Below are 21,627 nucleotides of genomic sequence, written 5' to 3' on the forward strand. Positions count from 1 at the left end.
TGGTCTTCTTCGCCTTCGGCGCCGCTGCCCCCTTCGGCCCAAGGGAGGGCTTCTTCCTCACCTTCGGCGCCGTTGCGGCCGGGGCGACGGAGGCGACGGCCGGGGCGGGCTGGGGGAGGACGACGTGCTGGCCAGCACGCCGCCTCTTCGCGCCGACGGCCACCGCCGACGGTACCTCCGGTGCGGACAGAGGGAGCAAGGACGGGGTCGGCGCAGGCATCGCCGAGGCCGAGGCCGGGGGCGGGGCGACGGGTAGAGGGAGGGAGGACACGGGCGGGGCGGCCGAGGCGATGGAGGAGTCCGGCGGCGCCTCCATGGCTCGCCGCGGGGCGGCCGGGGCGACGGAGGAGTCCGGCGGCGTCCGACGGGAGGGACCGCGCGAGGGGAAACTTCCCTCCCACGCAACGACCGGTGAAGTGCGGGTTGGAGGTGGGTTTCCCTCTCCAATCCTTACTTTTACAGATTGGGAGGGCAACCCCAGATCCAATCCGTAAAAAAAAATTAAGGGTTTAGGGGTTTAGGGGTTCTAGTATTTGCTGTTTTTTCGTTTTAACCTGTAAAAAAATGGTTATTTCTATTTATTTAAGGGTTTAAGGGCTCTACTAGACATGCTCTTAGCGCCGTCGGAAGGGGAACCAGAGGCTACCGAAGCTACGGGCGCTGGACACCGTCAAGGTAGGTGGGATGGAGCAGCGGGCGTCCTCAATCCGACTAGAGGACGGCTGCGGGTTGCCTTCCATAGTAGGATTCCCCACCGCCTATCCTACAATTCAGAAGGGCAAAACAATAAAATGTACTCCCTCTGTAAAGACATATAAGAACGTTTAGATCACTAACGGGAGTGAATTTTTTTTGCTCGTGTGCAATATTAGTGATTTCTAGCAGTGCCATGAGCGGCGAGTTAGTGAAACTGAAAGAGTTGCTGACACATTATACAGTTCTCAAAAGACAAAGAAATAGTAATGCGTGTGATGTTAATATATTACGGCCTCCCAAGCCTGTTTCTAATTTCAGTAAGTATCGAGGGGGATCTCGTCATCAGCTCCAAGAAACCATCCGTGAGCGCGACCTTCTTGAAATTCCCATCCGCCACCACGAAGTCGATGCACTCTGTCTTCAGCTCCGGGCAGCTGTACGTGTCGGCACAGTCCAACACGGCGGCGACCGTGTCCACCGACACGTTGTCCAGCAGCCTCCGGGCGCACAGAAGCTTCAGCCGGTTCAGGGCGTACCGGTCCGCCGCGGCAAGAAGGTACCGGAGCGCCTCGTCCTCGCCGGGGTCGCCTCCAAGACCGGCGGAAAGGTCGTCCGTGTATATGAAGCGGAGCATCGCCATGAGCGTCTCGGGGTCCATATCGCGCACCGTGACGGGCGACGACGGCGAGGTGGCCTCCAGCATCGAGCTGCTGAACATCGCCTTGAAGACCCGCGAGCGGGCGGCGAGAACAGAACGGTGGGCGCGCAGCGGCGCCGCCTGGTCGTCGCCCACGACGAACGACACGTCCGTCAGTGCGGCGGAGTCCAGTAGGCCGCCGAGATGATCTCCTATGCCCGATGGCGGCACGGTGTTGACACCAGATTTTGGCACGGTCAATAACTTATTTAAGATGGCCTCAAATGGAGAAGTGATCTTCATGAAAGAGTTCCGTATTGTCGATATGAACATCTTTGAAGTTTAGGTCATTGCAGTCCGATTTCATCTCGAAGGCCGAAACTATGCTCAAAGTACTAAGATCTTATATTCAGAGTACAGTTTGGCTGATTAAGCCCCCAAGACGACCTCAAATGGAAAACTTATCTACACGGATTGTCTTCGTCTCGTCGAAGCGACCGATTTTGATATAAAAATAGTTTCAATCCGAGTTTGTATGCAAAAGTTAGAGGCATCGGAATACAGTCCTGTCACGAGGCAAAAATTGGCGCGCCCCACCAGACACCCTGTCTGATGGGTAGCGCGAGGAATAGCCTATTTTGCGCGATCGATTTGACCCTCAAGATGACCTCTGATCAAAAAATATTCAACAAAAAAGTTGTTCGTCTCGTTGAAACGGTCAAGATTTCTTTTGGGCTTGTTTTCATCCGAGATCGTTTACCACCACAAAAAAGACCCGCAAGGTGCAGCCAGTTTAAACCGAACAGTTTTGGAAAGTTCGGACAAAACCAATCCGAATTTGACTAGGTTTTGAACGTGAATCCAAGCATTTTCCTTGCACGGGAAGTCCAGCCTCCTCTTATATACCTAAGGGGTGACGGCCGATTGAACAACACACAATCGATCAAATCATATACCACTTTTTATCTTTTATCTTTTCTCCTTAACCCTAGTTCTTCTTCTTCCTCGTTCTTCGTTGTTCTTCTTCATTGCAGGGCGGCGAACCTCGAGGCCCTAGGGGCGGTCAGGCCGACCTAGGGCAGCCCATAGCCGCCGCGCGCCTTGACGGGGTCCTTCCCGAGCGTGTGGGGTTTCGGGTCCTCAAAAGCACCCGCCGGATTGCCTGCGTACCACGCTTCCGGCCGGGTCTCCTTCAACGTGAGCTGCGGTGCATCACCCTCGGCGTTGAAGGTACACGGTGACGTGTTCGTGTGCGAACACACCTTTTTGACGACTCCGCTGGGGAAGAAGCTTTGAACGGTCTCCGGCCTATTCTTGCTACGAAAGGATCGTCATCTAGGGTTTGCAATCTACAAAGGTAATATGAATACCCAATTCCCTACTGTAGATGCAAATAATTCATATGGTGTTACTAGATTGTTCAATGAGTATACTCTATCGGCCAGCCCTAGTTTTTTCGATAATGCATCTAATTACGTGCAAGGGACGATTCAAAGTAATTTGCATGCTTTAAGTTCTTATGATACTAGTAACCTACACCATATGTATCCCAACTCTCATGCATTGGCAACCCCACAAATTGTTATGCCGATGAACAACATGGTGAGTTCAGTTATTTGAAACACCTCATGTTAGAATCTCCAATGCCATGCAAGAAAGTGTTTCACCCTTTTATTCATCGGCAAGTAATGTGCAATATACTAATCCAACCATGCCGATGAACGAGAGAATTGGCCATGCTGCTACTAGTTATTCGGCCAGTTACTCTCAAACGTCATATGCTACACCTCATGTTAGTAATTCTTTGGCACCATACACAACTGTAGATGCTCATAATTCGGCTTCACACCTTCCTGGTTATAGCCGAATGAATGTAAATTTTACAGGAGTGGTTGTGCCCAATATTGTAGAAGATGAGGTAGTGGTGGCTGCATTGAAGAGTTTAGCCCAAAATAAGAGAATTAGTGCTCTTTGCCTTGAACAACATGAAAAGGGGGCTATTTCCTGATTATGCCGCAATAAAAGCTAGAGTTTTGCAAGAAGATGAATCTTTGCCAATTGATAAAATTGGCGAGCAAAAGGATGGTCTTACAACAATGCATATGCCTTCACCTAGTACTACATCATATTATACACCCCCTACACAATTGTAAAATTTCGGCAACACCCGTGTATCATTGCCGAAAGAATCTAAAAGCATTGTGGGGCAATCATATCCGGAGTGGGCTAAAATTGAGAAAAAGCTTAAAGCTAATTTTGCAGCTCGCCGTCAGAAACAAATAGAAAAAGAATTGGCTCAGATAAAAGAAGCATTGCCAATTGGTAGTATCAATGAAAAGAAGGATGATTCAGAACATGAAAGTGCTTCGGTTGAAAAAGCCGAATCAAGTAGTATATATTTTGTATCCATCAAATCCAACGAGGCAAGCATTATTGAGGAAGGGCATGGCAAGCATAGGAAAACAACAGTGCTTGATTTTTCTAAAGTTAATGGAACCTACTTCCTGCCCTATAGTTCCGTGTCGTAGAAATTGACAAGCTTCAAGGACAAGAACAAGTATCCGAACAAAGTTCGGCCGACAAAAATCTTCAGTGTAATGGTGCATGGAATAAAGAAAAAGATGATGAAAAGGCGTTGGAGAGTCATCCAAAGATGAAGCTAAATATTATTCAAGTCGCACCACCATCATGCTCTCCCAACGTATTTGAAGAGGTATGCATAGCGAGTAATTTACCTATTTTCAGATTTGGTCACAACTTTATTGTTGATGCATCTATTAGAAAAATCCTCATAGGTAATTTTGAAAGACCAATGAAGAAGGGTAATTTACTTGTTAGCAATAAAATTGTTTTAGAACATATCGGTCAACCAATTGTGCCATTTATAAAGATCAATAATGACTTATTATTGCAGCCAAAGCTTTCCTCGTTGCTTTATCTAAAGTTCATATCTATTTGGGTAGCTTTGCTTATTTCGTACTTGGTTTGCACTTGGTCTCAATTGAGACATGTATGTTCATATGTTCTAACTATTTTTATTTTAGAAATTTAAAGCCAAGGTTAAATCCTGTTGAGAAAACTGATGATAGTATAATATCTTACCCAAAGACATCGGAGATAGAGTGCAAAACATAATGCATAGCCGAATGGTGTGATGCAAAATCTGAACCATTCGTTTGCTTAACTCCAAAGCCGTTCTCACAACAAGATCGGCTAGAGAATGAAAAGTTTACCTTCAATTCAAGCATGTGTGATCAAATATTTGATTTGTTGTTGCAAAATAATTATATTAGAAGTCTTGATCACCATGTTGAACCATCTGTCCAAGGACGAATGTATTGTAAGTTGCATGATTCGTCCAAGCATAATTTTGAGGATTGCAACAAGTTTCGTCAAATAGTTAAATCGGCCATTGATAAAGGACGATTGAAATTTGTTGAGACACCAAGAGATGACCAGTCTATTCCGATTGGTCCCGATGGCAGAAAGTTTTTGCATCGGCTGCTTCAAGCCGATCCATTTGAAGAGAAGGTAAAAACTACAGGTGATGGGATCAAGCTTTCAAGTAAAGAAGTTGTTGAAGAGAATAATGAACATAATCTTGAGGGAAAGAATTCCATCGAAGCTACAATGGAGACACCAAGGACTGGAGGGCAGCAAGCAAATCCAATGATCGATGAAAGCAAACCAAAAGAAAACAAAGGCCGAAATAAGCGCAAGTGTAAAAGATCAAAAATCACCTTCGCTGAACTATTGGATAAATATCAAAAAAAGTGTGAAGAGAAGAATGCTTATCGGCCAAATCATGCAAAGAAACCAAGGTCACCCCCAAGGTGCAAATATGAGGATCGGTATTGGCAAAGTGATAATTTTAATGCAACATATTCATATCCTTATTTTGGGCCGCCAATGCCAATGCCGCGGATACCTCCCTATGCTCATATAGATACATATTCATCATGGGACAGGTATGATACAAGGGCACATTCTCCATCTTATTCTAGACCATCACACCAATACTATGCAGCTCCAAGGAGATCAACATTTGAACAATCACGCGTCAAAGACCGTTTCAATCATAAGGAATCGGTCCAGAGCTCAAGAAAGAAGAAAGAGGTGGTAAAGCAAATTTACTGCGTGAAAAGAGATGGTCGTAAGTATGCTGCTTCAGATTTGATCTCAAATAATAAAGAGCCAATTAAAGTGTTGACATTGGCTACAAAAGGCAAAGAAGTGAAGCAATCAATTGATAAAAATCAGAGTGTCAAATCTGAAGAAAAGAAGTTGAGGGTGCACTGTTGGGGAACGTTGCAGAAAATTAAAAAATTTCCTACGGTTTCACCAAGATCCATCTATGAGTTCATCTAAGCAACGAGTCAAGGGAGAGAGTTTGCATCTACATACCACTTGTAGATCGCGTGCGGAAGCTTGCAAGGTGATGATGTAGTCGTACTCGACTTGATTCGAATCACCGATGACCAAGTGCTGAACGGACAGCACCTCCGCGTTCAACACACGTACGGGACGGGAGACGTCTCCTCCTTCTTGATCCAGCAAGGGGGAAGGAGAGGTTGAGGAAGACAGCTCCACCGGCAGCACGACGGCGTGGTGATGGTGGAGAGGCAGTACTCCGACAGGGCTTCGCCAAGCACACAACGAAGGAGGAGAGGTGTTGGGGAGGGGAGGGCTGCGCCTTGGAGGGTGGTGCGGCTGCCCTCCCCTCACCCCTCTATTTATAGGGGGAAGGGAGAAGGGGCCGGCCCCCTAGAACCCATCTAGGGGGGGTGCGGCGGCCTAGGGGAGAGGGGAGAGGGTGGCTTGCCCCCCAAGCCAAGGGGAGCGCCCCCTCTAGGGTTCCCCCTCAACCCTAGGCGCATGGGCCCAAGGGAGGGGGGTGCGGCCAGCCCACCAGGGGCTGGCTCCCTGCCCCACGCAGCCCATGTGGCCCCCCGGGAGGGGTGGCCCCTCCCGATGGACCCCCGGAACCCTTCCGGTGGCCCCGGTACAATACCGGTATGACCCCGAAACTTCCCGGTGTCCGTTTGACAACTTCCCATATATAAATCTTTACCTCCGGACCCTTCCGGATCTCCTCGTGACATCCAGGATCCCATCCGGGACTCCGAACAACATTCGGTAGTCACATACTAGTCTTCCTAATAACCCTAGCGTCACCGAACCTTAAGTGTGTAGACCCTACGGGTTCGGGAGACATGCAGACATGACCGAGACGCTCTCAGTCAATAACCAACAGCGGGATCTGGATACCCATGATGGCTCCCACATGCTCCTCGATGTTGTCATCGGATGAACCACGATGTCGAGGATTCGATCAAACCCTGTATGCAATTCCCTTTGTCAATCGGTACGTTACTTGCCCGAGACTCGATCGTCGGTATCCCAATACCTTGTTCAGTCTCGTTACTGGCAAGTCACTTTACTCGTACCGTAATGCATGATCCCGTGTCCAACACCTTGGTCACATTGAGCTCATAATGATGATGCATTACCGAGTGGGCCCAGAGATACCTCTCTGTCATACGGAGTGACAAATCCCAGTCTCGATCCGTGTCAACCCAACAGATACTTTCGGAGATACCTGTAATGCACCTTTATAGTCACCCAGTTACGTTGTGACGTTTGATACACCCAAGGCACTCTTACGGTATCCGGGAGTTACACGATCTCATGGTCGAAGGAAGAGATACTTGACACTGGCAAAGCTCTAGCAAAACGAACTACACGATCTTTTATGCTATGCTTAGGATTGGGTCTTGTCCATCACATCATTCTCCTAATGATGTGATCCCGTTATCAACGACATCCAATGTCCATAGTCAGGAAACCATGACTATCTGTTGATCACAACGAGCTGGTCAACTAGAGGCTCACCAGGGACATATTGTGGTCTAAGTATTCACACGTGTATTACGATTTCCGGATAATACAGTTATAGCATGAATAAAAGACATTTATCATGAACATTGAAATATAATAATACTTTTATTATTGCCTCTAGGGCATATTTCCAACAGTCTCCCACTTGCACTAGAGTCACCAATCTAGTTACATTGTGATGAATCGAACACCCATAGAGTTCTGGTGTTGATCATGTTTTGCACGCGAGAGAGGTTTAGTCAGCGGATCTGCGACATTCAGATCCGTGTGCACTTTGCAAATCTCTATGTCTCCATCTTGAACATTTTCACGGATGGAGTTGAAACGACGCTTGATGTGACTGGTCTTCTTGTGAAACCTGGGCTCCTTGGCGAGGGCAATAGCTCCAGTGTTGTCACAGAAGAGTTTGATCGGCCCCGACGCATTGGGTATGACTCCTAGGTCGGTGATGAACTCCTTCACCCAAATCGCTTCATGCGCTGCCTCCGAGGCTGCCGTGTACTCCGCTTCACACGTAGATCCCGCCACGACGCTCTGCTTGCAGCTGCACCAGCTTACTGCTCCACCATTCCACATATATACGTATCCGGTTTGTGACTTAGAGTCATCCAGATCTGAGTCGAAGCTAGCGTCGACGTAACCCTTTACGACGAGCTCTTCGTCTCTTCCATAAATGAGAAACATGTCCTTCGTCCTTTTCAGGTACTTCAGGATATTCTTGACCGCTGTCCAGTGTTCCTTGCCGGGATTACTTTGGTATCTTGCTACCAAACTTACGGCAAGGTTTACATCGGGTCTGGTACACAGCATGGCATACATAATAGATCCTATGGCTGAAGCATAGGGGATGACACTCATCTCTTCTTTATCTTTTGCCGTGGTCGGTGACTGAGCCGAGCTCAATCTCACACCTTGTAACATAGGCAAGAACCCCTTCTTGGACTAATCCATTTTGAACCTCTTCAAAATCTTATCAAGGTATGTGCTTTGTGAAAGACCTATGAGGCGTCTCGATCTATCTCTATAGATCTTGATGCCTAATATGTAAGCAGCTTCTCCAAGGTCCTTCATTGAAAAACACTTATTCAAGTAGGCCTTAATGCTGTCCAGAAATTCTATATTATTTCCCATCAATAGTATGTCATCTACATATAATATGAGAAATGCTACAGAGCTCCCACTCACTTTCTTGTAAACGCAGGCTTCTCCATAAGTCTGCATAAACCCAAACGCTTTGATCATCTCATCAAAGCGAATGTTCCAACTCCGAGATGCTTGCACCAGTCCATAAATGGATCGCTGGAGCTTGCATACTTTGTTAGCATTCCGAGGATCGACAAAACCTTCCGGCTGCATCATATACAGCTCTTCCTTAAGATGTCCGTTAAGGAATGCCGTTTTGACGTCCATCTGCCATATCTCATAATCATAGTATGCGGCAATTGCTAACATGATTCGGACGGACTTCAGCTTCTCTACGGGAGAGAAAGTCTCGTCGTAGTCAATCCCTTGAACTTGTCGATAAACCTTAGCGACAAGTCGAGCCTTATAGATTGTAATATTACCATCCGCGTCCGTCTTCTTCTTAAAGATCCATTTGTTTTCTATCGCTCACCGATCATCGGGCAAGTCTGTCAAAGTCCATACTTTGTTTTCATACATGGATTCTATCTCGGATTTCATGGCTTCAAGCCATTTGTTGGAATCCGGGCCCGCCATCGCTTCTTCATAGTTCGAAGGTTCATTGTTGTCTAACAACATGATTTCCAGGACAGGGTTGCTGTACCACTCTGGTGCGGAACGTGTCCTTGTGGACCTACGAAGTTCAGCAGTAACTTGATCCGAAGTACCTTGATCATCATCATTGTTTTCCTCTTCAGTTGGTGTGGGCATCACAGGAACGGTTTCCTGCGCTGCGCCACTTTCCCGCTCAAGAGGTAGTACTTCATCGAGTTCTACTTTCCTCCCACTTACTTCTTTCGAGAGAAACTCTTTTTCCAGAAAGCATCCGTTCTTGGCAACAAAGATCTTGCCTTCGGATCATAAGTAGAAGGTATACCCGACAATTTCCTTAGGGTATCCTATGAATACGCATTTTTCCGACTTGGGTTCGAGCTTTTCAGGTTGAAGTTTCTTGACATAAGCATCGCATCCCCAAACTTTTAGAAACGACAGCTTAGGTTTCTTTCCAAACCATAATTCATACGGTGTCGTCTCAACGGATTTAGACGGTGCCCTATTTAAAGTGAATGTAGCTGTCTCTAGAGCGTATCCCCAAAATGATAGCGGTAAATCGGTAAGAGACATCATAGACCGCACCATATCCAATAGGGTGCGATTACGACGTTCGGACACACCGTTTCACTGAGGTGTTCCAGGCGGCGTGAGCTGTGAAACGATTCCACATTTCCTTAAGTGTGTACCAAATTCGTGACTTAAGTATTCTCCTCCACGATCTGATCGTAAGAATTTTATCTTTCGGTCACGTTGATTCTCTACCTCATTCTGAAATTCCTTGAACTTTTCAAAGGTTTCAGGCTTGTGTTTCATTAAGTAGACATACCCATATCTACTCAAGTCATCAGTGAGAGTGAGAACATAACGATATCCTCCGCGAGCCTCAACGCTCATTGGACCGCACACATCGGTATGTATGATTTCCAACAAGTTGGTTGCTCGCTCCATTGTTCCGGAGAACGGAGTCTTGGTCATTTTGCCCAAGAGGCATGGTTCGCACGTGTCAAACGATTCATAATCAAGAGACTCTAAAAGTCCATCGGCATGGAGCTTCTTCATGCGCTTGACACCAATGTGACCAAGGCGGCAGTGCCACAAGTATGTGGGACTATCGTTATCAACTTTAAATCTTTTGGCATCTACACTATGAACATGTGTAATATTACGCTCGAGATTCATTAAGAATAAACCATTGACCATCGGAGCATGACCATAAAACATATCTCTCATATAAATCGAACAACCATTATTCTCAGACTTAAATGAGTAGCCATCTCGTATCAAACGAGATCCAGATACAATGTTCATGCTCAAACTTGGCACTAAATAACAATTATTAAGGTTCAAAACTAATCCCGTAGGTAAATGTAGAGGCAGCGTGCCGACGGCGATCACATCGACTCTGGAACCATTCCCGACGCGCATCGTCACCTCGTCCTTCGCCAGTCTCCGTTTATTCCGCAGCTCCTGCTGTGAGTTACAAATATGAGCAACGGCACCGGTATCAAATACCCAGGAGTTACTACGAGTACTGGTAAGGTACACATCAATCACATGTATATCAAATATACCTTTGGTGTTGCCGGCCTTCTTATCCGCTAAGTATTTGGGGCAGTTCCGCTTCCAGTGACCCTTCCCCTTGCAATAAAAGCACTCAGTCTCAGGCTTGGGTCCATTCTTTGACTTCTTCCCGGTAACTGGCTTACCAGGCGCGGCAACATCTTTGCCGTCCTTCTTGAAGTTCTTCTTACCCTTGCCCTTCTTGAACTTAGTGGTCTTATTGACCATCAACACTTGATGTTCTTTCTTGATTTCAGCCTCTGCTGACTTCAGCATCGAGAACACTTCAGGAATGGTCTTTTCCATCCCCTGCATGTTGTAGTTCATCACAAAGCTCTTGTAGCTTGGTGGGAGTGACTGGAGGATTCTGTCAATGACCGCCTCATCTGGGAGGTTAATGTTCAGCTGGGTCATACGGTTGTGCAACCCAGACATCTTCAGGATGTGCTCACTGACAGAACTGTTTTCCTCCATCTTACAACTGTAGAACTTGTCGGAGACATCATATCTCTCGACCCGGGCATGAGCTTGAAAAACTAGTTTCAGCTCTTCGAACATCTCATATGCTCCGTGGTGCTCAAAACGCTTTTGGAGCCCCGGTTCTAAGCTGTAAAGCATGCCACACTGAACGAGGGAGTAATCATCAGCACGAGACTGCCAAGCATTCATAATGTCTTGGTTCTCTGGGACGGGAGCGTCACCTAGTGGTCCTTCTAGGACATATTGTTTCCTGGCAGCTATGAGGATGATCCTCAGGTTCCGGACCCAGTCCGTATAGTTGCTGCCATCATCTTTCAGCTTGGTTTTCTCTAGGAACGCGTTGAAGTTCATGTTGACATTAGCGTTGGCCATTGATCTACAAGACATATTTGCAAAGGTTTTAGACTAAGTTCATGATAATAAAGTTCTAATCAAATTATGAACTCCCACTTAGATTAGACATCCCTCTAGTCATCTAAGTGTTACACGATCCGAGTTGACTAGCCCGTGTCCGATCATCACGTGAGACGGACTAGTCATCATCGGTGAACATTCTCATGTTGATCGTATCTTCCATACGATTCGTGTTCGACCTTTCGGTCTCCGTGTTCCGAGGCCATGTCTGCACATGCTAGGCTCGTCAAGTTAACCCTAAGTGTTTTCGCTGTGTAAAACTGTCTTACACCCGTTGTATGTGAACGTAAGAATCCATCACACCCGATCATCACGTGGTGCTTAGAAGCGACGAACTGTAGCAACGGTGCACAGTTAGGGGAGAACACTTCTTGAAATTTTATAAGGGATCATCTTATTTACTACTGTCGTCCTAAGTAAACAAGATGCATAAACATAATAAACATCACATGCAATTATATAGTTGTGACATGATATGGCCAATATCATATAGCTCCATTGATCTTCATCTTCGGGGCTCCATGATCATCTTGTCACCGGCTTGACACCATGATCTCCATCATCATGATCTCCATCATCGTGTCTTCATGAAGTTGTCACGCCAACGACTACTTCTACTTCTATGACTAACGTTTAGCAATAAAGTAAAGTAGTTTACATGACGTTATTCAATGACACGCAGGTCATACAAAAAATAAAGACAACTCCTATGGCTCCTGCCGGTTGTCATACTCATCGACATGCAAGTCGTGAATCCTATTACAAAGAACATGATCTCATACATCACAATTCATCATTCATCACAACTTGTGGCCATATCACATCACATGATCAATCGCTGCAAAAACAAGTTAGACGTCCTCTAATTTGTTGTTGCATCTTTTACGTGGCTGCAATTGGGTTCTAGCAAGAATGTTTTCTTACCTACGAATCACCACAACGTGATTTTGTCAACTTCTATTTACCCTTCATAAGGGTCCTGTTCATCGATTCCGCTCCAACTAAAGTGGGAGAGACAGACACCCGCCAGCCACCTTATGCAACTAGTGCATGTCAGTCGGTGGAACCGGTCTCACGTAAGCGTACGTGTAAGGTTGGTCCGGGCCGCTTCATCCCACAATACCGTTGAGCAAGAAAAGACTAGTAGAGGCAAGTAAGATGACAAAATCCATGCCCACAACAAAATTGTGGTCTACTCGTGCAAAGAGAACTACGCATAGACCTAGCTCTGATACCACTGTTGAGGAACGTTGCAGAAAATTAAAATTTTTTCTACGGTTTCACCAAGATCCATCTATGAGTTCATCTAAGCAACGATTCAAGGGAGAGAGTTTGCATCTACATACCACTTGTAGATCGCGTGCGGAAGCTTGTAAGGTGATGATGTAGTCGTACTCGACGTGATTCGAATCACCGATGACCAAGTGCTGAACGGACAGCACCTCCGCGTTCAACACACGTACGGGGCGGGAGACGTCTCCTCCTTCTTGATCCAGCAAGGGGGAAGGAGAGGTTGAGGAAGACAGCTCCACCGGCAGCACGACGGCGTGGTGATGGTGGAGAGGCAGTACTCCGACAGGGCTTCGCCAAGCACACAACGGAGGAGGAGAGGTGTTGGGGAGGGGAGGGCTGCGCCTTGGAGGGTGGTGCGGCTGCCCTCCCCTCACCCCTCTATTTATAGGGGGAAGGGAGAAGGGGGCCGGCCCCCTAGAACCCATCTAGGGGGGGTGCGGCGGCCTAGGGGAGAGGGGAGAGGGTGGCTTGCCCCCCAAGCCAAGGGGGGCGCCCCCTCTAGGGTTCCCCCTCAACCCTAGGCGCATGGGCCCAAGGGAGGGGGGTGCGGCCAGCCCACCAGGGGCTGGCTCCCTGCCCCATGCAGCCCATGTGCCCCCCGGGAGGGGTGGCCCCTCCCGGTGGACCCCCGGAACCCTTCCGGTGGCCCCGGTACAATACCGGTATGACCCCGAAACTTCCCGGTGTCCGTTTGACAACTTCCCATATATAAATCTTTACCTCCGGACCCTTCCGGATCTCCTCGTGACGTCCAGGATCCCATCCGGGACTCCGAACAACATTCGGTAGTCACATACTAGTCTTCCTAATAACCCTAGCGTCACCGAACCTTAAGTGTGTAGACCCTACGGGTTCGGGAGACATGCAGACATGACCGAGACGCTCTCAGTCAATAACCAACAGCGGGATCTGGATACCCATGATGGCTCCCACATGCTCCTCGATGTTGTCATCGGATGAACCACGATGTCGAGGATTCGATCAAACCCTGTATGCAATTCCCTTTGTCAATCGGTACGTTACTTGCCCGAGACTCGATCGTCGGTATCCCAATACCTTGTTCAGTCTCGTTACCGGCAAGTCACTTTACTAGTACCGTAATGCATGATCCCGTGTCCAACACCTTGGTCACATTGAGCTCATAATGATGATGCATTACCGAGTGGGCCCAGAGATACCTCTCCGTCATACGGAGTGACAAATCCCAGTCTCGATCCGTGTCAACCCAACAGATACTTTCGGAGATACCTGTAATGCACCTTTATAGTCACCCAGTTACGTTGTGATGTTTGATACACCCAAGGCACTCTTACGGTATCCGGGAGTTACACGATCTCATGGTCGAAGGAAGAGATACTTGACACTGGCAAAGCTCTAGCAAAACGAACTACACGATCTTTTATGCTATGCTTAGGATTGGGTCTTGTCCATCATATCATTCTCCTAATGATGTGATCCGGTTATCAACGACATCCAATGTCCATAGTCAGGAAACCATGACTATCTGTTGATCACAACGAGCTGGTCAACTAGAGGCTCACCAGGGACATATTGTGGTCTAAGTATTCACACGTGTATTACGATTTCCGGATAATACAGTTATAGCATGAATAAAAGACATTTATCATGAACATTGAAATATAATAATACTTTTATTATTGCCTCTAGGGAATATTTCCAACATGCACAAGGCCCAAAAAGAGTTGCCATTGCTTGAAATAAAATCACAACCGAGATGCCCACTCGGTTTATCATATTGGCAAAAGAAGAAATTACAAAATCTTAGTGCACAAGAGCTGAAAAAGAAGAACATGGCATGGGTTCCCAAGAAGGTCAATCAACACAAAAATGGTGTGCATGCTTCTATTGCAACAAGTACAATAAAAGTGAACAAGGCAAATAATAAATGCAACAAACAATTAAGCCGAAGGTGCGCATCACAACATCAAAATCTTCGGTTAGCACATCATCCATTTTCTTCAACCATGCTGTTGATGCCTTTGCCATGGAATTCATCCCTAGGTATGATCAATTACCCTCCATGGATTTATTTTGATCCATGGATGCAACATAATTTTCTATATCATGAGAGGGTATTACCAAATTACCATACATTTGGTTAGTTACATTGTTGCTAATACAAAGGGGCCGAAATATTATATTCCTATTTTATTTGTTTATTTCGGCTATACATACTTTGGTGGGTGAATTCTAGATGGACCTCATGTTAATGGCTAATATTTATCTGTTGCCCTAAGAATATGTCAAAGCATGGCCGGTGTAGTATCCTAACATCGTCATTAGTTCAATTGAAGAGCAAAACAAGCCTCATGTCGCTTAAAATATTTTTTCACAATGATCAAAGCCGAATATAAAATTTTATTCGGTTTGGAGCTTTTGGTTGCCATAGGTACTATACACATTGAGGCTTTCGGTGATTCGTTATTAGTAGTGCAACAAATATCCAAGGGTTATCAATGTTTTGACGAATCACTTATAGTTTATCTTTTGGTATGTCTAGATGCAAGATTTACCTTGGGTTGCTTTTAAATTGTTCATATGTATAGGCATGACAATTCGAAAGAGTTGGCACAGCAAGCGTCCGGCTACTATGTTAACCATGGTGTATTGCATTTCTATCAATAGCCGATGCTAGGTCTTGTCAACATAGGTAAGACTGAATCGAAGCCCACCGCTTCGGCCACTAATGAAAATTTTATGCAGGTGAAGTAAGGATTGGAGGAAGTTTATTCTTGATTATCTGCAAAATCCTAGCGAAAGGGTGAACAATATGGTTCGGAGGATGGTTTTGATCTATGGAACCTTATCACCGGATTGTTATAGAAGCTGAGAAGTTTTCACCCAAGTTTGCATCAAGAGGTTCAAACAAGCAATGGACGATATATACTTGTCGTCCTAAGAACATGCAAACTGGCCGATGGAGTGTTGACATCGTCCTTAGAACAAGCTATGCGGAAGTTATTTTTCGGCACACAAACTTTGCCAAAAAATAGGGGGGCATGTGTTGACACCAGATTTTGGCACGGTCAATAACTTATTTAAGATGGCCTCAAATGGAGAAGTGATCTTCATGAAATAGTTCCGTATTGTCGATATGAACATCTTTGAAGTTTGGATCATTGCAGTCCGATTTCATCTCGAAGGCCGAAACTATGCTCAAAGTACTAAGATCTTATATTCAGAGTATAGTTTGGCTGATTAAGCCCCCAAGACGACCTCAAATGGAAAACTTATCTACACGGATTGTCTTCGTCTCGTCGAAGCGGTAGATTTTGATATAAAAATCATTCCAATCTGAGTTCGTATGCAAAAGTTAGATCCATCGGAATACAGCCCTGTCACGAGGCAAAAACTGGCGCGCCCCACCAGACACCCTGTCTGATGGGTAGCGCGAGGGATAATCTGTTTTACGTGACCGATTTGACCCTCAAGATGACCTCTGATAAAAAAATGTTCAACATAAAAGTTGTTCGTCTCGTCGAAACGGTCAAGATTTCTTTTGGGCTCGTTTCCATCCGAGATCGTTTACCACCACAAAAAAGACCTGCAAGGTGCAGCCAGTTTAAACCGAACAGTTTTGGAAAGTTCGGACAAAACCAATCCGAATTTGACTAGGGTTTTGGACGTGAATCCAAGCATTTTCCTTGCACGGGAAGTCCAGCCTCCTCTTATATACCTAAGGGGTGACGGCCGATTGAACAACACACAATCGATCAAATCATATACCACTTTTTATCTTTTATCTTTTCTCCTTAACCCTAGTTCTTCTTCTTCCTCGTTCTTTGTTGTTCTTCTTCATTGCAGGGCGGCGAACCTCAAGGCCCTAGGGGCGGTCAGGCCGACCTAGGGCAGCCCATAGCCGCCGCGCGCCTTGACGGGGTCCTTCCCGAGCGTGTGGGGTTTCGGGTCCTCAAAAGCACACGCCGAATTGACTGCGTACCGCGCTTCCGGCCGAGTCTCCTTCAACGTGAGTTGTGGTGCATCACCCTCGGCGTTGGAGGTACACGGTGACGTGTTCGTGTGCGAACACACGGCTATCCCATGTTTCATCGGGAGGGGCTTGCCGTCGTCGACAACCAAGACCGAACACCTGACCGTGACGCGCCCATCGCTCCTCGTGTCATAGTTGTGGAGATCTCTCTGGTGGACGAACTGATCGAACCCCCAGAAGTCATCATCCCTATGGTCGTCCTCAGGTGAGTCACTGAAGCCGAAGACATGCACGGCCCGCCTGTGCCACAAGAAGCGTGACGCCCCTGCCGCCAGCTGGTCGTTTCCCGTAATGGCGGCGTCGAAGATGGCCGTGACGTTCTTGGCTTCGTCCATGAGCTCGAGGTACACGGACACGAAGCTTCCGACGTCGTTCGGGTAGCATGCTATCCGCCATTCGTACCCTCCGGCAGAGAAGATGTCGGAGTGGAAAACGTGGTCGAATGGGAACTGATCGATCGACAAGTAGTTGAGCTCGAACTCCGCGGCACCGGTGGAATCCGACATTGCCGGACGATTGATCGATTATACAATGCTAGCTGCTACTGCTGTTTTGTAGACAGAAATCGTGGGCTCCGTGCGTTAGGGTTTGGGTGTTAGAATTAACCACGATTATGTTAGCTTGTCCGGCACGACTCTTAAACATCACCGATTCGTAGCGGTACTAGTTAGCTTCTGGTATATATACCGAAAAAGTCTTTCGCCCTGCTTTATATATAAAGCAAACCGCCCAAGCCAAACATCCAACAAAGTTTAACACAAACACACACATACATGAAGGTCTCGCAGGCGCACAGAGTAATCATAAGGGTTAATAATGCTGAGGGCACGGCACAACAAGCCCTGAGAACAAAACACACACTCAACACAGCAACCCGAGCAACATCTAGTCGGGCTCCGGTGGAGGGGGCGGCAGCACAGCAGGGGCGCCACACGGAAAGCCATCGAGCGAAGGTCGACGAGGAGGGTGTTGATGGCGTCCCGGTCCTGAGGGCGGCTAAGCGGCCGCCAAAGCTGCAAGTAGCCACACATTTTAAAGATCGCGTCAGTCGCACATCGGAGAGGCACTTTCTGAATAACAAGCTTGTTGCGGATGGTCCAAAGCGTCCAGGCGAGGACCCCAACGCACAGCCATCTAATATGGCGGTAGCGAGGGGAGGAGGCGTGGATCTCCGCAAGTAAGTCGGGGAAGTCAGTGTTGCACCACTGTCCACCGACCGTCTCGCGGAAGTAGGCCCACAGGAACTGGGCAGTGGAGCACGAGAAGAAGATGTGGTTAGCATCCTCCACCGTGCGGCACATGGGGCACATCCTATCTCCTGGCCCATTACGCTTGAGGACCTCAACCCCAGAGGGGAGACATCCATGGATCGACTGTCACAGGAAGATACGGATCTTCAAAGGCAGTCGAATGTCCCTGATAAGGCTAAAGGGCTTAGGGGCTGATGACGGTGCGATGGCGGCGTACAAGGATTTAGTGGAGAAGCGGTCAGAAGGCTCCAGACGCCAAGTGAAGGAATCCGGAGTATCCTCGACGTCCATCGGCATATAGGCAATGTCCCGGAGGAGGGAGTCCCAAGCAGCCACCTCAGGGGGGCCAAAGGGCGCCGGAAAGCGAGATGCCCTAAGTCAATAAGAGCCATCTCGATAGAAACCCGAGGGTCAACCGCAATGGCAAATAGTTCCGGGAATCGAGCAGCCAAGGGGGAATCCCCTAATCAACGATCGAACCAGAACAGTGTCGAGGACCCGGAGCCAATCGAGATGGATGTGCCGATGCGAAGGACGGGAAGGAGCTGAATCACAGCCTACCAGAACTGGAAGCCACCAGAGCGCTGGCAGAAAGCTAGAGGTTGACCCCTGAGGTACTTATTTCGGATGATGGTAAGCCAGAGTCCTTCCTTCCTATTGGCGATACGCCAAAGCCATCGGGTCAGAAGAGCAATGTTCATGCGCTTTGGTATATATGTATCCCCTTGTAATCATATTATTATACTAGATCAGAGCAATAAAATCTACGGAAATGCTACAAGTCTCACATCAAGTTTTTAGACATGACAAATCAAATATTTTCATGGCAATTTATATTGACACGAGGATGACACTTTAGTTTGAGCACCACAATTTTTTTGACAAAAAATGAACTCAGGCGGATTTGCCGTGCTCGCCAACTAAAGTTGTCATTCTCAACAAACATAATTTGCTATGAAAACATTCGATTTGGCATGCCTAAAAATTTGGTTCGCTAGACATTCAGGTCCGGACGCTGATAATGCGCGTACGTTCGGCCTGGGGAACCCCCAAACCGAACAAGTCATTCGGTACGAGGGATCACCACCAACGAACGCTTTCGTTCAATGGGAGAACCCCCACGCCCGAACGCATCCTCTCGCCACGTACATGCCTTTCCCTGTAAAAAAAGAAAATTAAAGCCCAATAGCAAAACAATAGAAAATCACAAGTTTTGTTTTTCTGTTGTGAGGAAACTGGACCGTGAAAATAATGTATAATTGGTCACATCAAATTTTTATGAGAAACAATGTCATGGGAAATAAAAATTAAATTTTGTCATGGTTGAAAAAGCAATGAAACATTGCCATGGTCCAAAAAATTGAAATTATCATGCTGTATAAACTACATTTGCCTTTGTCCATAAAAAATGTCGTGCCAAAAAATAGATAGAAAAATTTGCCATGAGCGTTTAAAATTAAATTTGCCTTGTATGTTGTTGTAAAATTGCCATGGCAATATAGGAAGGTTGGCAATTGCAAAAAAAAAAAACAGGTAAAATTTCCCATCGAAAATAAAAAGTAAATTTTTGCCATGGTTGAAAACAAATGAAATTTGCCATGGTCCGACCAAAAAAGAAAATTTCCATGTTGTATAAACTACGTTGCATTGTCCGTAAAAGTAAATTTTTCCTGGCAAAAAATAGAAAGTAAAATATTGCCATGAAAGTTTAAAATTATTATCGTGTATGTTACACTAAGAATGACATAGCAATATAGGATGATTAGAGATACCAAAATGAAGATAAATTTCCATGGGAAATAATAGGTAACTTTTGACATGGTTGGGAAACAAATTAAAATTTGCCATAGTCCAAAAACTAAAAATTGCCATGTTGTATAAACAACATTTGCCTGATCCATAAAACTAAAATTGCCATGCGTGCATAGAAAGTATGCCATAAGCTAGTTTGCAGTTGTAGCCCTCAGATTTGGTTACAGTATAAACATGGCTAGCCAAATTATCCACAAATTAACGACAACTAACTAAACCAAATAGAAACCAACCTCGGTTAGTGGTCTCACCAGAAACGAAAGCTAGGCAGCACCAAGCTACACTAGCGTCTGTTTATTCTTCAGATCGAAACACATAAGCACAATCTTAGGACTTGAACTGTTGGCGGCAATGGCAGCAGTCGAAAGCAGCAAGACGATGTCGTCATCTTGCACCGTCGCACTACCAAATCTACACCACACAGCACCAACAAAGCTAATGGCCAAAATTCAAAGGGTTTGGAACTAAATTGTAGTACATCAGAATATGCTAATGCCAATTCCTGGGTACAGTATGAGTCCCATTTATCTGTCAGTTAGTATGTGACAGAGGAGTAAATACGTGCTTAGATTGATAATATTTGAAATTTATTTATAGCTCACTAGAAAATAAAAACGTTGTCGCCTGAAAGAACTCATAGACTAAAACAAATATGTTCTTATTGAGATGACAAAACTCACAAAGAAATAAAATATTCTGAGTCTACAAAGACTAACCTCAACATACTATTCCTATGCCACTCCAAGAAAATAAAAATGAAGGTAAAATTTGCCATGGAAAATAGTATGAACATTGCAAACATAAATTATGAACAAAATAGTGCCATGGCAGATTCATATTGGAATTTGCCATGGTATGCCCCCATGGAAATGACAAGAGAAGATTGAAATGGTTGTAAAAGTGAATTTGCCATGGTCCAGGGAAAAGGAATTTTGCCATTGTTCAAAAGAATAAAGAAAAATGCCATGTTCCGTCAAGTGAATTTTCCATGGCAGATTCATATTGGAATTTGCCATGGTATTCCTCCCATGGAAATGACAAAAGAATATTGCCATGGTTCGTGAAGTGAATTTGCCATGGTCCAGTGAAAAAGAAGTTTGCCACTATCCAACAAATATGAAAATTGCCATTGTCCATTAAGTGAAAATGTCATGGTCTATAAACTGAATTTGCCATGGAAAGGAAATTTGACAATGCCTTCATCAATTAAAAATTTAAAACATGGAAAACATGACAATGGGGGCAAACATGCTTTTAGTTGCCATGGTAAAAAAATACATCTATAAATTTTACTGATTTTAGTTGCCATGGCAAGTTTGCCATGTTTTTGAACATATTAAGGGCCTGTTCAGCAGCTCTCCAACTCCAATAAATCCACAAATCCAGCTTCGTTTTTGGATCGCCAGCTTCCGGCGCGAGCGCTAGCGCTCAGAAATTCGTTCGGCCCCTCCGCTCCAGCTTCTCGTACGTGTTAACAGGCCAACCTGGCTAGGTGGGCTGGAGCCCAGCCGGCTCAACAGGTAAGGTGGCCTGAGGCCCAGGCGAACACACGAGAACAGGGGAGATAAAAGTAGCGAACCGGTATGTGACCCCCTTGATTCACTTCGCGGTGGCAGCTGCTCGTAAATAAAGCCAACTCCAGATTCCCGATTTCTGAGATCACCGAAATCGTCGCTCCGATTTTTTTTACGTGCGTGTCGCTCCGCTCCAGGAAGCCAGCTTCATGGAGCTGGGCCGTTCGGGCTAGCTCCGCTCGCATATTTACGGAAGCTGGGAGCCAGCGAGCTACCGAACAGGCCCTAAGATGCCATGTTTTTTTAACATATTAAGATGCCATG

General features: G+C 46.1%; 1 protein-coding gene across 1 annotated transcript; it reads right to left on the reverse strand.

The window, feature by feature from the left end:
- Positions 1 to 982: 982 nt before the first annotated feature.
- Positions 983 to 17,233, reverse strand: LOC123135330 (BTB/POZ and MATH domain-containing protein 1-like). The gene is made up of 2 exons (XM_044554363.1): positions 16,771 to 17,233; positions 983 to 1,566 (listed from the first exon to the last, which is right to left on the reverse strand). The coding sequence occupies exons 1-2, from the start codon at positions 17,231 to 17,233 to the stop codon at positions 983 to 985; spliced, it is 1,047 nt and encodes a 348-aa protein (XP_044410298.1).
- Between the last annotated feature and the right edge of the window lie 4,394 nt (positions 17,234 to 21,627).

The sequence above is a fragment of the Triticum aestivum genome, chromosome 6B, assembly GCF_018294505.1.
Source record: "Triticum aestivum cultivar Chinese Spring chromosome 6B, IWGSC CS RefSeq v2.1, whole genome shotgun sequence".
Classification (NCBI taxonomy): domain Eukaryota; kingdom Viridiplantae; phylum Streptophyta; class Magnoliopsida; order Poales; family Poaceae; genus Triticum; species Triticum aestivum.

Coding starts and splice junctions, on each gene's coding strand:
- LOC123135330 (XM_044554363.1), bottom strand. CDS start 17,233: ATGTCGGATTCCACCGGTGCCGCGGAGTTCGAGCTCAACTACTTGTCG. Junction 1,567..16,770: donor CCCGATGAAACATGGGATAG/CCGTGTGTTCGC, acceptor CTGGTGTCAACA/CCGTGCCGCCATCGGGCATA.